Source organism: Danio rerio, chromosome 17 (assembly GCF_052040795.2).
Source record: "Danio rerio strain M-AB ecotype USA chromosome 17, GRCz13ab, whole genome shotgun sequence".
In the NCBI taxonomy this organism is placed as follows: Eukaryota; Metazoa; Chordata; class Actinopteri; order Cypriniformes; family Danionidae; genus Danio; species Danio rerio.
The window spans coordinates 32,903,234-32,919,436 of NC_141037.1; the positions used below are offsets into that span (position 1 = coordinate 32,903,234).

The window sequence follows — 16,203 nt, forward strand, 5'->3', positions numbered from 1 at the left end:
GCCATGTTTCCATCCAAATTTCCGAATTTACTTCATGGGCAAATTGTGAACAGTTATCACCCTTTGTGTTAAAGACTTCATTCAAGTGAATGGATATATAATAATAGAGATGTGGACATGAATGCCATGTATCAAGTAGCTCACTCACTCCTGGACAGGCATCTTCTCCTTGGTGGCCAATTAAGATGTAGAGGATGTCACCTTTCTCCAGGGGGAAGGTGGCTGAGATGAACACACCGTGTGAGCGCTTGTTATGGTTCTTTGCTCCTTTGCCTCCTGCAGCTCCATAGGCTGAAATCCTGGAAAACAAGGAGAGTTCTGCCAATGCACTGAATTACCAAACTGAGGACGCACCTGCGATCCCAAAGCACTAATGAGCGTAAAAATAATTTTGTTGAAACAGTCACAATAGAAAGAGAAACACTTGAAAGGGTCTAATTATGTAGCAGGAGGGGGTTAAAAATGTAATTTGGATCAAAGATGAAGTGGTTTTCAAGCACTAAATCAATAAAAGTGTAATACAGACATTTTTATACATCTAAGTGTGCTTAAATTTCTTAAATTACTTAATTTTTTAGAGCAATAATGACTGTCATACATATTTGTAAAGTAATTTGACATTTAGTGGTGTTTCTCAACCACCTTGCTGGAGAACCACCAGCTCTGCACATTTTCCATGTCTCTTTAATCAAACACAATTTGAATTGACTCACATTTTTAGCGTACTATTGTAAGGAAGTATTCGATTTCAGACACAGCCCATAGGTGCATCACAAATCGCATACTTAAGCACTATTCTATGCCATTTTGTAGTATAAATAGTGTAAGTCAGGGGTGTCTAAACTCGGTCCTGGAGGGCTGGTGTCCTGCAGATTTTAGCTCCAACTTGCCTCAACACACTTGCAATGATGTTTCTAGAAAGCCTAGTAAGAGTTTGATTAACTAGCCCAAGTGAGTCTGGTTAGGGTTGGAACTAAACTTCGCAGTACACCGGCCCTCCAGGACCGAGTGTGGACACTCCTGGTGTAAGTTGTACATTCACACTATAAACACACATTCTGCCGCTGCTTTGCTCACGTAGCATAAGGAGCGTAGCTATTGGGTGCTCATGTTGGAGTACATTATTTATTTTGAATTGTGAAAGCAAAATACCCCTACAAGAGTGATTATAGCGCCTCCCGATGGTGAATACGGTTATAATCATGGCAGATATTATTTGGTAGTTTGGTCATTTATTTCACTAATTTGGCAACCGTCAAATGTCATCAGGAAAACGGTTTGAATTTCCGCTTAGTAAAAGAACCATTAGTGTTCTATTTGGAGCGACACTACATACATGTACTATGCTGTTGAGTGTGTAACTGCATAAGTACATAGTTCATTAGTGCATAGTGCATAGTGTGCCATTTGGAACATAGCCCATGTCTATGGAATCAGATAAGTGTCAATAATAATTCACGCAAAAGACACGATGTACACATGCGTAGCCAAATTCACGTGCGTGAAATATTTATTTATATTCACAAAAACAATTCACATGCACAAAATAAAAATACATTTTCATAAAATACGTTTCACAAATGCAAAACACCATTTGGAAATGTATAAGAGTGTACAAAAAGTTTAGAATATTTAAAACTTGCGAGTTCATCCTGAATGAGAATGTGCAAATCCTCTTTCACGTACGACTCCCCCTGGATACGTGTGTGTGTGTATTTTTGAGACTTTCCTGCCACGGGCAGGGCTACTCGTACCTTTCAGCCAATCAGATAAGAGCTGTAGTCAATGACACCCACTCTGCGCTCTATTTGCGCAGACTGTTCCTCTCCAGCATGGCGAACGGAGAAAGCAGCAGTCACACTTTCATTTATTTAATTATTTGACCATAGCCTCACTCTTTTTATCCATTATTTTGCTGCAGCTCCGCTCTTCTTATTTATTGTCTCGCAGTCTCATGAGCAAAATGTAGCCTGCAGGGTACTGATGAGAATTAAGTATCATTCCGGCCACACAAGCATCGCAGCGCCAATATGGTCCAGCGGTCAGCGCATTGCGTTACGAAGCCCTTCGACCTGTGTTTGATCCTTCGATCGTTCAAAACTTTTTGTACACTCTTATACATTTGCAAATGGTGTTTTGTTTCATTTGTGAAACGTATTTTACTTTTATTTTGTGCACGTGAAATTTTTTTTGTGAATATAAATAAATATTTTATGCACGTGAATTTGGCTACGCATGTGTACATTGTGTCTTCTTGTGACAGAAAATTACATCACAAGGTACGTTTAAGCTTGAGCCAAGGAATTAGAAGAAAAAAAATATTTTGATTGTAGCCCATTGGGTTCAAGGTAATAAAGATAAACATAAGCAAAACTTTGGACAAGTGGTGGCGCTAGAGAGACATCTAAAACATGCAGTTGGTGGTCCTTTAGGAACGTAGTTGAGAAACACTGATTTAGCATAATTATAAATAATGTAAAAAAATATGCTCCAATATGTTGGACTGTCATTTGAAATTTCATAAATTAATTTAAACAAATTCACTTTGGCAACTTTCTTTATATGATATTTAATATTATTCTGCGACACGTAGATATGTTTAACTTCATTACCCTACAAACCGATGAAAGTCTTTCTAAGATAAATCACTACAGAAAGATTGTATTATATATTTTAGGGATCAATTAAAGCTTATAGAAATGAAGAAAGTTTTTATTTAGTTATTACAGTTTTATATCACTCATAATTACACACCAAACAATATTATTTTTACATAACTTAGTAAACTAACTTTATTTCAATCCATACTGTATATGAAATTTACTTGCAAAAGAAAATTTACGTTTCACTTGTAAATATATATTTTACCTGCCGACCAACAATGCTATTAATCTGCCTAATATTTTAACATTAGTATTTTTCACAATATAACCAAACAAAACTGTACTTTTAATATACTGAATACACAACTGGATTAAGCTGAGCTATTTTTAAAATGTAAAGTAATGATTTTAATTCCACTCACATCACTAAAGAAGATAAAACTTCCTGTCTCGAGGTAAATATAATTTTTTTGTTATTAAATCCAGCCAGTGCTTTGGGCGCCAAAACAACTGGATACAATAAAAAATAAATCAGTTTATGAATGAGGGATAGTGTGGGATGGATCTCTATATTTCAGCATGGCTCTGTGAATGTAATGGTATCACAACATAAGTTGGTCTGATCTGTCATATTTTCTGATCTCCGCATGCCCTTCTTTCACAGCCAGTTTTGGAGTTGTTTTTAATGAGCTCCCATGACTAGACTGTATAATCACTGTTAATCAGTTCAAAGGCTTGACTACACAGGGGCCAGATTAAGTGGAGTACAGGAAGAGATTTATCTGTGCCTACAGCCAGTGAGTCATGCCTCTCGCTGCTTTTACAAAAAAAAGAGAGAAAGAGTGAATGAGACAGAGGAAAGCAAAGAGAGAGGCATGGAGAAACTGTTTACGCATGCTAGAGAATTTCATTAATAATGCAAATAAATCTTTGTAGTGGGTTCAGAACGTGCATAAAATAAACTATGATTAGATTTAGTACAATTCACCAAAAATTACACTACAAAACGCAACTATACCTGCAATAAGCTTGTTTTTTTCACCCAGACATTCTTATGACTTGCTTTTAGTGTATTTATGATGTTTTTTATGCAAATGTACTTCTAATTTGTGTATGTGTGTGTTTTTTTTTCTTTATCACTGAGGGTTTTGGTCAAAGTATGTGTTGTAAGGCAACCATTATTATTATTATTATCATTATTATTATAAAATATTATCTCTTTAGGGCAGAACAGTGGCTCAGTGGTTAGCACTTTCACCTCACAGCAAGAAAGTCACTGGTTTGAGTCCCAACTGTATCAGTTGGCATTTCAATGTGAAGTTTGCATGTTCTCCCGGTGTTGGTGTGGGTTTCCTCCGGGTGCTCCAGTTGCCCCAGCAGTTCAAAGACATGCGCTATAGGTGAATTGAGTAAGCTAAATTGTCCTTAAGGTATGACTGTCTGTGAGAATGAGTGTATATGGGTGTTTCCCAATACTGGGATGCAGTTAGAAGGGCATCTGCTAAACATACGGTGAAAAAGTTGGTGGTTCATTTCGCTGTGGCGATCTCTGAAATAGAGACTAAACCGAAGGAAAATGAATGAATGAATATTTCTTTTACATTAAGGACCAAAATTATTAAGACAAATTTGAGCAAGAGTGCAATTACCCTACAATACTCAAATTAAAGACATTAAATTAAAGACAAAGACATACAATCTCAGTCCAACGCAATAAGTGCAGTGCAAATTAGCGCAGTGACAAATAACATATCACATATTTGACTTTCAAACATTTTAGATGCTGGTTGCAATTATAGAATGATTTGTAAGACTTAACCCCCATCCACGCCAAGAACGATAACTATAATATTAACAACATCACCTATGCACAAAAATGTTCAGTTTATACTAAGCACGCTCTCTGTTCTGCCACTTTAAAAGCAGTTTGAAGCAGGATGGAATCTGAATGGCTGTCAATGTTTTATCATTTATCATCAAAAACCTCACCCCTTTTCTGTGCTGCCACTGATGAATCCTGAGATTGACTCTAAGCCAGAATGATCTCCAGCCTCTGAACTTACTTGTACGTGTTGGTAGCAGGGACCTTCCACATCTGTACACCCCTGAGAGGACCCTCTTTCCCCACCACAACGCTGACATTGGTGTTTCGGTAGGCACTGTCACACTGGGCTTGAGTCGGGCCGAAAGGTCCACTCGCTCCACAGGATGTAAACCACCATGTAATTGGAGACGCCTCTGAAAATAAAAGACAGGCTTTCTTGTTCATGTTTTCACAACTTACTGCTCTGATGGATTTTTATTTTAATGGTGTGAAGTGAAGGTTGCAAAGTGAAAATAAATTTAGTTTTTATTTGAGTATTAGTAGACTGTCTGCTTAACATCTGAAAATTATGTTCATCATTTACTCATCTTCCCTAGTATTTATTTTCACTACCGTGGATGCCAGTGGTTACTATTCCAGCTTTTCTTCAAAATATCCTAAAAAAAAATCATAAACGTTTGGAAATATTTGAGGCTGAGTAAATGTTCATTCTTGGATGTCCTTTTAATTTTTCAATTATCCTTTTTAAGGATGACATGACATTGAAAATGGAGTAATGCTACTTCTGTAATTAATTTAATGCAGTGTTGGTGAGCAGAACAGTCGTCTTTTAAAAATCTCACCAACTCTAAATTTGAAACACTAGTATATTTGTAAAATCCTCAGGAGAGTAAATGTACCTGATGCTGATGGTTCTGGAAGAGGACTGAAGTCTAAATCATGCGGTAGTCCTTCATGAAGCAGTTCATTCAGTTCTTATGATCAGATGAGGAAAGAGAAAGAGCAAAGAAAATGAATCTGATGAAATATTTGAATCAAACCATCCTTGTGTAGTTTTTTCTTTTTTGTTAAGACCAGCATTGAAATGAATTGTGGGTTCCTCATAATAACTAGATTATCCAGAAATGTTACTTGGTCAACTGTCTTACTCTATAACAATTCTTCACATGGCAATGCAAGTCTATCAGAAAGACATTAAACTAGACTTTTCTGCTGGTCTAAACAGATCTTTTTTGATAGGTGGTTGACAAAAGGGGATCTGAACATGCTGCAAGCCAGATTCATATTGGCAATACATACAAAAAAAACAACAACAACAACACCAGCATGTGTCTATAAAGGGAAGTAACATGAATGTTTTCATGCTGCAAATGTCCAGTATACAATCAAAATAAATGCTGGGTAACTTTTGTTAGAACTAAATTAAAAATGTAATTTAAATCTAAATAAAATGAAACCCATGATGACTTATTTATATTTGACCCAATGCTGAGTTAACAGCATTTTTAGAGCATATGTCTTTTGGGTCGGTGCTTGTTTGTCAATTTTAAATTTCTAGTTTTATAAATCTCCATTTTAACGAAACCTCGTTCTTAAATCCATACGTTGATACTTTATTCTATGCAGTTTTAATTGATGCAAAAATGAAACTTGACTAGACACTATTCAACACACCTTTTATCCAATATTTGCTAAACTTTTGTGCAAATTTTGGAAGAACAGTTTTAGTGTCAACAGCTCATTTGTTTAATAAAGAAATGCACCTTGGACAACAACATTTCTTTTAATATATGCACAATGTTAGCCTAAATAATTGTTATATTTAATTAACCTAATGGTGAAAACAAGTTATGAAAGTCATTTTATTATATCCGAACAAATGAGAGTAAAAACATTTCTTAATAATTAGATTTAGAGTTTTTAATTAATAAATAAAAAATGTTTGTATGGAGTGCAGTTTCCATGTTCAGTGCAGTGTGCAATTTCCATGTTCGATTTTTTATGGCTAATTATTATACTTAAAAAAACAGCAATTGAATATAATATTAGTATATACTGTATTATATGCTGGAATTCAGGCACAAGCACTAAAACAGTTTAAATCCTTAAAGAGCGAATCATCCAAGTTAAAAGCAGCATGGAGTGCCACAAGAAACTGTCTTTGTGAGTTATTAAAAATGAGATTTTAAAACTATTATGTTTAGAATTGGGTTGAAAAAAATCTTCTCTTAGTTTAACAGAAATTGGGGAAAAATATACAGGGGGGGCTAATAATTCTTTTTTGACCTGTCTGTAGAAACCCTTAGAATGCAATTTGGATATAGACAGATGTTCCGTTACTTCATCCAATACAGTCAAAGACGCAGGTGTTATATTAGACAGCCTCTTGACCTTTTTATGTTACAAAAAAAAAAACACTTTAGAAACATAACCAAGCACTGGAACATGATGCCTGCTTTTCTGACACAAAAGAAAAAGATTCAGACTGGACTTCCAGACTTCAAGCTACTGTTAGTAAAGAAGAAGAAATATAGCTTAGAGGGGCTAATAATTTTGACCATAAAATGATGTTTTATAAATTAAAAACTGTTTTCATTCTAGCCAAAATAAAACAAATAAGACTTTCTCAAAAAAAAAAAAAAATTAAAATTAAAAATATATACAGAGTGCAATATTATATATACCAGATATATATATACCAGACATACTGTAAAATGTCCTTTCTCTGTTAAACATCATTTGGGAAATTTAAAAAAATAAAATAAAATCCAAGAGCGCGAATAATTCTGACTTTAACTTTAAATTTTACACTTTATCACACAAATTTAGGCTCTTAATTGTAAAGTTGAAACATGTTTTTTTCCTGTAAAGAATGCTTTTAATGAAATTAATAGTTTGGGCTCTGTTGTTTAATATTTATCGCCTATAATGTTGATATAAATATTTAGGGCGTTGCAGGTTTTTTTTACATTGCTTAAGCATCTACAGTGTAAACTTTTTTTGAGCATTATAAACTCTAGATCAGTGGTCATTAAACATGTTACTGGAGGGCCGGTGTCCTGCAGATTTTAGCTCCAACCCTAATCAAACACACCTGAACAAGCTAATCAAGGTCTTACCAGGTATACTTGAAACATCCAGACAGGTGTGTAGAGGCAAGTTGGAGCTAAACCCTGCAAGGACACCGGCCCTCCAGGACCGAGATTGGTGACCCCTGGTCTAGATGATGCATAGTAAAGCTCAAAGTGTCTTCTGTCCAAAGATACATGAACATAAGATACAACAACACTGATATAGTCTCAGAAAACTTCTTGCAGAAATCTCATTTTGCATGCTATCTTCATCAAATTTGAAATATAAACTCATGAGACACTTGGCTTTCAAAGCATAGATTATTCATGTGTCATTTTCCCTGCATATTGAAAACCGTACAGATTTTCTTTCTCATAACTTCATAATGTATAACTTAAAAAAATATATATTATACTTAGTTTTATTGATTTTTTTAGGAACATATAAGAACAAAACAAACAAACTAAAATAATAATGCATATATACACACATATACAGTATACGTATATACACAAATAAATCCCTTCCACACAGGTATATCTATATACATACATATATAAACTTTTAAATTAACCTGATCAAGAAAAAAATAAATAAATAAATAAAATAAGTATAAAATAAAATTTAATAAAAGATTGCCAAACATATTCTTGCAACGATGCATAGCTTTTAGAATTTAAATGTAAATGTTAAATTATCGACAATTATATTGTCGGTGTGGAGAAAGCCAGCCATTTACTTCATTTCTTTTCAAAGATTTCTAATTGTATTCCACGTGCATGTGTAACTTTTTCCCATTTCCTAAACTTCTGCTATTATTTTGAACCATTCATCTTTAGTTGGCGTTTCTTCTCTATACCATTTCTGGGTTAAAGCTTTTTTACTTGTTGCCAAAATATCTTAGATTGATACCTATCCTCCTTTTCAAGTTTAATAGAAATATCTCCTAGATGAAGTACTTCGAATGATCTAGGAATATGAAGATCGAAAATATTGATAGCAGAGTGCAGTTTCCAAAAAACTGTTAATTCTTGAGCACTGCCTGAATATATGCACATGATGTGTCTCTTCTACCCCACAGTTCCTCCGACAATGATGAAGAGACCCCGACTGTAATGATTTAATTCTTGGTGTAATAAAAAATCTAATCAAGTTTTTCCAACAAAACTCACGCCACATTCTTGAGTTTGATGAGGTATGTGGGACAGCACAGATTTTAACCCATTGGTTTTGATTCAAAATGCCTACTTCCTTTTCCCATTTTAATCTTATATAGTCTGTTGAGAATATAATGTATAACTTTTTATATTTTATAGCATGAAACTTTCAAGCATGAATCTTTCTTCACTAACTATAGAACAACTAAATGTGTGTTACTCAATGACTGTAAAAAATATGGACGACGCGACAGCCCTTTTTCCCATTGAACGCCTTGAGGGCAAAACGCCTGCTTGACGGGCACAAACTGTCGCAAAAGACTGCTGAAATTGGAGCCAGACATGCGCAGAAGGATTGTCTGATGGAGCCAGAGGAGGAGCCGCGAAAATGAGCAGAGTCGAGCTTCCAATCAAACGCTTTATGTAAAATCAACTACGCCCCCCGAACTTCTCAGCATGCGTTTGCTGTCATATCAACACAAATGGATGTAATAACGTTAACAAATATGAGGGTTTTTATATATTCAATCGCGCCAGCTCCAGGCCGCAGCGCATAACTTACTCGCGGCGTTGCGGGCTGATTCCGGCTCGCATGCGGCAGCGCCTGCTCGCTCGGCCGCCGCATCTGGCTCGATTGACTCGGGCTGAAATTGGGTAGTGAGTCCAGGCATCCGGAGTAGGTCCAGCAGAGGTAACATTAGTCAGTCTGAGCTCTAAGAGATAAGTCTCCGGCAGGCGAGAATCTAGCCGGAACTGTGTTTTGCTATCTGGGTGGCTAGGCGTGTATCAGCAAACTAATAAAGCCCGAAAAAAGCCCTGAACTTAGCGAATAAACAGTGTTCCACCAGGATCATGTATGTCAGAAACTATAGTTTACTGCTGAACTCATTTTGTTATGGTAAAATAACACAGAAATCGAATAATAACATTTCAGTCTACTTCAGTCTCCTGCCGAAGCTCAGACGCCGCGCTTTGAGAAACTGTCAATCACAGCTGTCAATCACGATGACACGCCCAGCATTAAATTACTGCTAAAAACAAACTGTTTACAAAAATGAAGATCTGCACCTATTTCAGCACAATAACCAGTGCCTTAATCGACCAGAACTATCTTTCGGGACATTTTATTGCAAGTGTAATATTTTTTTTTATTTGGGCTCAAGTCTCCTTCATTAACACGGAGGAGGCGGGCTTTATGACTTGTACTGCAGCCAGCCCCCAGGGGGCGATCTAACGGCCGAAACCTTCACTCAAACGTAGGCTTGCGGCACACTTGGTGTTACTATTTAAAGTTAGGTAGGTGTAAATCCCCAGATGTGAATGCTGCCTAACAGGGTAATAACAATATTCAAGTAATTGGATTTCCAAAATAGTTTAGCTGAGATCTATTTTTATTCTTAAGAAAATAGTCATTTTAATAGCATTTATGTAATAACTGAGCCACAATTTGTTTAATAAGTAAGAAAATAAAACCAATTTTACTATTAGTCTCCTCCATTATGTAATAAAAACTTACCTAAACAAAACAAACAACCAGTGATGTATCCCACTACACCTTAGTAGAAAAGTCTAAGACAAAGATCTTACATTTTCAACTCCTACTTTTCAGAATAACTAAAAATCAAGCAAAAGAAGAAGATACCGTCTGAAAAAAAAAAACTGAAGTCCTCTAAAGGTTATTTCCATGACTGGATTTTGATATGCTGGAAAATATGGCTCATTATGATCAAGACTCAACAGAAAGCTAATTTTATTCAACACATGCCTCAAGAATTTCTCTAAATCATCAATTATATGAAACAACATTGACAAAGACAGTAAATCTCGAGTTTAACAAGACTTGTCAATTCCTGTGGTCACAAAATCAAGCCTAAATCTGAAGATCATACAAAAACTATTTAGAAAAGCAGAAAATCTACTACTGGCAGCTTTGTGACATCTGCCGATTTTGAGGACCTCCCTATTCACTTCACATCTCCTTTCTACTGTCTTTCAAAATCACAACCAATCAAGCAGAGTCTGAATCAAACGCTAACTGGAGACAGCGGTAAGACATCATCTGTCAGCATCACATCTTACATTCTCTGTGGAACTAAATACTACATTTTTGAGTCAGTCTAAATCTGCGCTGTGGTCAAAAAATTTGCAGGGATGGACAAATGGACCATTATTGTGCTGCCTGTGTGTGCATGTGTACATGTGTGAGGCGGAAAGGTTACCTGTGTCAAAACATGCTGCACTTAATGAAATGTCATCGAGTGCAATGTCAGCCTTGGAGCCAGAAGTCCAGAAAGCCTGCACTTTAAGATGGAAGCTGCGATCAAAACATATGACAAATTAGTTTAGAAAAAGAGCAAAGGGTGAGTGAGATTTGCAAATTTAAATGTAGATATTAAAATACAACAAAATTACTAGAACAAAGCTCAACATGGTCATTTTCTTATTTCAGAAAATGTATCCCATAAATATAAGCCTATACTGCTCGAGTAAGATAAGAGAAAAATATTTCAGATAAGAAGATCGATTTTAATTTGGCTTTGCATCATCAACTGTAAAAATGCAGGGTTCCACACAATACCTTCAAGTTGTCCCAACACAAATCGATTGAGTTAACTTAACACTTTTACAGGTTACAGTATATGCAGGATTCCTAAAGGTAATTTCAGAACCTTTTCAAGACTTTTAAAAACCTTCTCAGAATATTTTAAGACCTCATCGTCACTCAAGTTCTAATCAGTATCAAACACTTTGGACAACGCTTGAACAAAATTTAAGATCTCGAACAAACAATTTTATTGTAAAATATTTTTCATAATTGATTAATCAACTTTTAATACTTTTTAAGACCTCGCAGCCAATGTGTTAAATGTAAAATTAGGTTCTCCCAATGAAATCTCAAGAATTGTGTTGCTCATGTTAAGTAGTTAAATAGTAGTCAAGTAGTGGTTAAGAAGTTTATAGTTTAAGTTGTAGTGCGTAGTTTGAACAAGCAAAAAAAAATGTAGAAGGCACAAAACTTTATGTCTGCGCAATTACTGAATGATTAAAAGTTCAATAATTAACATTTTACCTGAATTTTATAATCAACAAGAACATTTCAAAAGTCCATTGATGGTGTTTTATGCGTGACATATTAGTGATTATTTTTAATGCCTGTATTATTTCTGACATTAAGCAGAGTACATGCATAAATCTGTATTAATATTAATATGCACCACATTTGACATTTCAAAATCAGCCATAATTTACATTTATTCATTTAACAGATGCTTTTATCAAAAAGTGCTTTAATAAGGAGGCCAACAGAAGCAAGTCAAATCACTTGAAGAGCAACTGCATGCACATAGATGCTGTGATAAATCTCAGTTAGTTTAGCACCGTGTACATACACACTACCTTTCAAAAGTTTGGGGTCAGTGTGATTTTTAGATATTTTAAAATAAGCTTATCCTGTTTACCAAGCTGCATTTATTTCATTCAAATTACAGAACAAATAGTAAAGATGTGAAATGTTATTGCACTATAAAATAACTCTTCAAAAATAGTTTATTATTTAATTTAACCCTTTATTCCAGTGATTTTAAAGATGAATTTTCAGCTTCATTACTCCAGTCATCAGAGTCACATGATCCTTCAGAAATCGCTCAAATATTAATAGTTATTATTGCTATTATTATTATTATATTACTAATATTATTATTATTAATGGTAAAAGTAGTAAAAGCAATAATGACTTGAGTAATAATTTCATTTGAAACAACATACGATAAGTAATGTAATAAATACATATTTAACAATTTAACTATTTTTATTTACATTTAATAAATGCCATCTTGATAGACAGAATCATTTTATTTAAAATTAAAAAACATTTTTAAAAAACGACCCCAAACTTTTGACCAGTAGTGTGATTTTTCATTTAATTAAAGTTAAAATTAAATTAAAGTCAAGCCTGAAAATATTAATGCACAAGGAGTATGAATAATTTCAGGCTTGACTGTATATAAACAAAAAAAAGGAGGCTCTGAATGAGATGTGCAATATGTAAGAGTGGTTAAGAGCATAAACCTGGCAGCTATCTTAAAATAAACAACATTATTATTGTCTTTAAGTGTGGTGGCTTTAGTATACGGTAAGTTGACTCGGGTTTGTTAAATTATTGGAAAATAATGCACAGCAGGGGTGTTAGTGACATCATTCACCTTGAGTTGATAGTTGTTTTTTCAATGAAATCATTAGATTATGATTCGAAATGAAATTATTAGATGACGATTATGCCACTGAAAGTCTCTTTGGCTTCAGCACAAAGCCGAGACGGTCAACATTGATGCATTCATCCCATTATCTCACCCATTTAAAATCTCTGTGATCGGCAGAGTGATCTCTTGCCAGGCGTCTTTCCAGTGTCCGGATCTCTCCCAAATCAGTGCTGGTGCTGAGGCTCCGCTCTCCACCACAGACAAAAGCACTGTTCCATTGAAATCCCCATACCGGTAGAGAGAAAACTGCAACTGCGCAGAAAAACCTCAACACTTCAGCAACTACAAGACCAGACGTCTCAGAAAAAAACACCTTATTCATGGAAAATCAAGTGTAAAATTTAAACTGGCTGCATGTACGTTTATTCAGCGTAAGCTGTTTGAAGATATGCTGTACAGATGTGTCCTTGTTTTTTTTTTATGGACAATTAACTTGAAACAGGCTCATAAAACCTAAAACCAAACATTGTGGCAAACTTGTAGGAACACCACAGTTTAAAGTGAAAGACCATTTATGTACAGGAAAATGAAGGAAACAATACTTTTATTCTGCAAGGGCACATTAAATTGATGAAAAGCGAAATCTTGTTCTTTAAAATTCTACACAAAAATTGATGAAGTGTGACAAAAGAAAGTGTATTTAGGGTGGTTTCTTTCTTTTAGACCATTTTGTACGCTTGCACAATAGTACAGTCCATTAAAAATGCAACCTGTTAGCCAGTCAAAGGCATTTTTGTTCTCCATGTCTAGAATCGTCATGTGTTTTCTGATGAGGGGTCAAAAAGGGATGAAAAAAGCCCATTACTTTAAAATTATGTTTTTTGTGTGTAAAAATGGACCCTAGAGTACACTACGAGTTTATTATCCATTTAACCGTCAGAATAAATTCTTACCTGACAGTCCTGATTGGATATAGTTGAAGGCAATGCAGGGCTTTGAACCAGCGCCTCTCTTTCATCACCGTGACCTCTGACCTTCAAGAAAAGGAAATGCCCTGAGGCGAGAGAGGATCAGTACTCTACAGAGTGCTCACAGCTTACAAAAATAAACCAAACACACACAAAAACTTAACTGGCGAGGCTGGAAAACCTCTTTATGTGCTTTTAATGTCCATCAGAAACAGACAACAAGAGCTTTCACTGTGAGCCAGAGTTTCTCCCGTTCACAAAAAATAGCCTTTTAAAAAAAGTGGGAAAACAACCAGTCCATCATAAACTGGACTCAACAGTGGACACCTGCACTGTGGTTTTGAGATCATCCAAACAATACATCACACTAAGCTAAATGACGCAGTAGATAAATCATTACAGACTTCTTGTATGGAGAACATTTTAATCCGGTTAAAAATCACAAGGATTCTCATGTCATGAAAATTCCCATTGGTGGCATTCATCACTAAATGGATTGGCTGCTTTAAGACAAATGGGCTGTCTGAAGACATTTTAATAGATGTGTTTTTTATGCACATGTCCCTGTCTCAAAGCTTGTAAGAGAAAAAAAAATGCTGACAAAAAAAGTCTATGAGCAAATACGGAGAGCAAAGTATCAAATATACTGTACTTGTTTGACTGTTATAATTATTATTTAACCATTTAAAGTGTTAAATAATGAACTACCCAAGTGACATACGTTATGTACTTCCTGTTGGGGTCCTGATCCTGATTAGCAACAAATATTAGGGTTATTCAACAGTTACTCAATAACTGATAACATTTTTTTGTTTTGTCTTAAGTGAACAGGTAAAATGGTACAAATTTATTGAACAACGTTTTGATCCCATGAACTGCTTCATTATTCACTGCAGTTTTTCCATATTTTACAGTTAATTTGCAGATAATCTTAAGGAAAATTAAAAATTTTATTAGACATTTCTCAAAATAATAATGTAACCCACCAGTCCTACTGCAACGATTCTACACTCTGAGCTGGGATCGAACCTGCAATTCTTTGTATGGGAGACGGTTGCTCTAACAAGGAGGCCTCCGTTACAGTCCACCCCCAAAACCTTACTCCCATCCCGGACAAGCCTCCATGTATAACCCACCTGGCCTACTGCACCCAACCCACTCTGAGCTGGGATTGATCTACCAATGCTTTGTATGGGAGTCTGTTGTACTAACAAGACCATGGCCTCTAGCATCTGTCGCGAGAGCACCTTTTGGGGTCAGAGGAGTGAGGTTTACCTGCATAGCACTTTGCTAGCTGACCTTGTAATAATAATAATAATAATAATAATAATAATAATAATAATAATAATAATAATAATAATAATTTACACTATTTACATTTGCACAACAGTTAATGCATTTCTCAAAACAATTATTGCAAACTGCAAAACCTAGCGTCACATGCTCAAAATGGATAGTTCATTCCTCAAAACCAAGTATTCATGTCAATCAAACTGTCAGTATCGTCAAAATGAAAAGTCCTGACACCATTGTTTATGAACAAGATAGTCAAATGGCTTAGTCATGTTTTCATTATGACAGTTTACTCTGTACATTTTTTCAATGCAAAATGCTCAAGACAGCACTATAGACTATTTGCAGAGCCATTTGAAAACTACAGCAATATGAAACATCACTGCATTTAGTGAGTTATCTGAGTACAAGACACTGAATATGTATGTTTCACATTTTTACTGCAGATGCTCTTTGCAATCCTAATTTACTCACAGCATTGTGCAAAAGAATAAACACACCCTTATTTACAACAAACATAAACTCCCTTTAGGTAGAGCTGTGCACAACTGTACACAATATTGCAGTACATATTGGAACTGAGCCTATAACATACACAGGTCTGTAAATCATTCATCAAATTGTTCAATTTTAAAGACATTTTCAGGAAAATAAAGATTTAAATTTGCTTTATAAAATTAGTTTGACAGATTTTGACAACTAGTTCACTATTTTTGTATGTGATGACTCAAGTAATGAAATGAGGACTATTAGTTTTATATGGAATGACTATTCAGCATTTACAAGTTTAGTTCATTTTGCCTGACATGACAGAAGCAAATGATAATGTTATAAACAGCAGAGAGTTGTATGAAAGCAATTGATGCTTGTCCAAAAGCATTCACAATTTGTTGAAAAGAATGTGAAACTGCTACTAGGATGTGCACAAATGACTAATTGTTTTGAGAAATGCATGACCTGTTGTGCAAATGTAAATAGTGTTGTGAGAAATGCACCAAAGCGACTGAGAAAAACTGTAATAATAATAATAATAATAATAATAATAATAATAATAATAATAATAATAATGACTAAAAAACAAACTGG

The 16,203-nt window shown here is 35.0% G+C and overlaps 2 protein-coding genes across 4 annotated transcripts in view; one reads left to right on the top strand and one right to left on the bottom strand.

Annotated features, from left to right (window-relative positions):
- The window catches only part of LOC147839992 (uncharacterized), a 782,854-nt gene that overhangs the window by 144,551 nt on the left and 622,100 nt on the right, over positions 1-16,203 (top strand). The gene's annotated exons all lie outside the window — the stretch shown is intronic.
- The window catches only part of ltk (leukocyte receptor tyrosine kinase), a 141,120-nt gene that overhangs the window by 32,898 nt on the left and 92,019 nt on the right, over positions 1-16,203 (bottom strand). For all 3 annotated transcript variants that reach the window (NM_001442458.1, NM_001442457.1, NM_001006660.2), the window contains 6 exon segments: positions 149-299; positions 4,667-4,841; positions 5,328-5,402; positions 10,877-10,971; positions 13,008-13,168; positions 13,810-13,910. In NM_001442458.1, coding sequence (NP_001429387.1) covers positions 149-299; positions 4,667-4,841; positions 5,328-5,402; positions 10,877-10,971; positions 13,008-13,168; positions 13,810-13,910 — 758 coding nt within the window.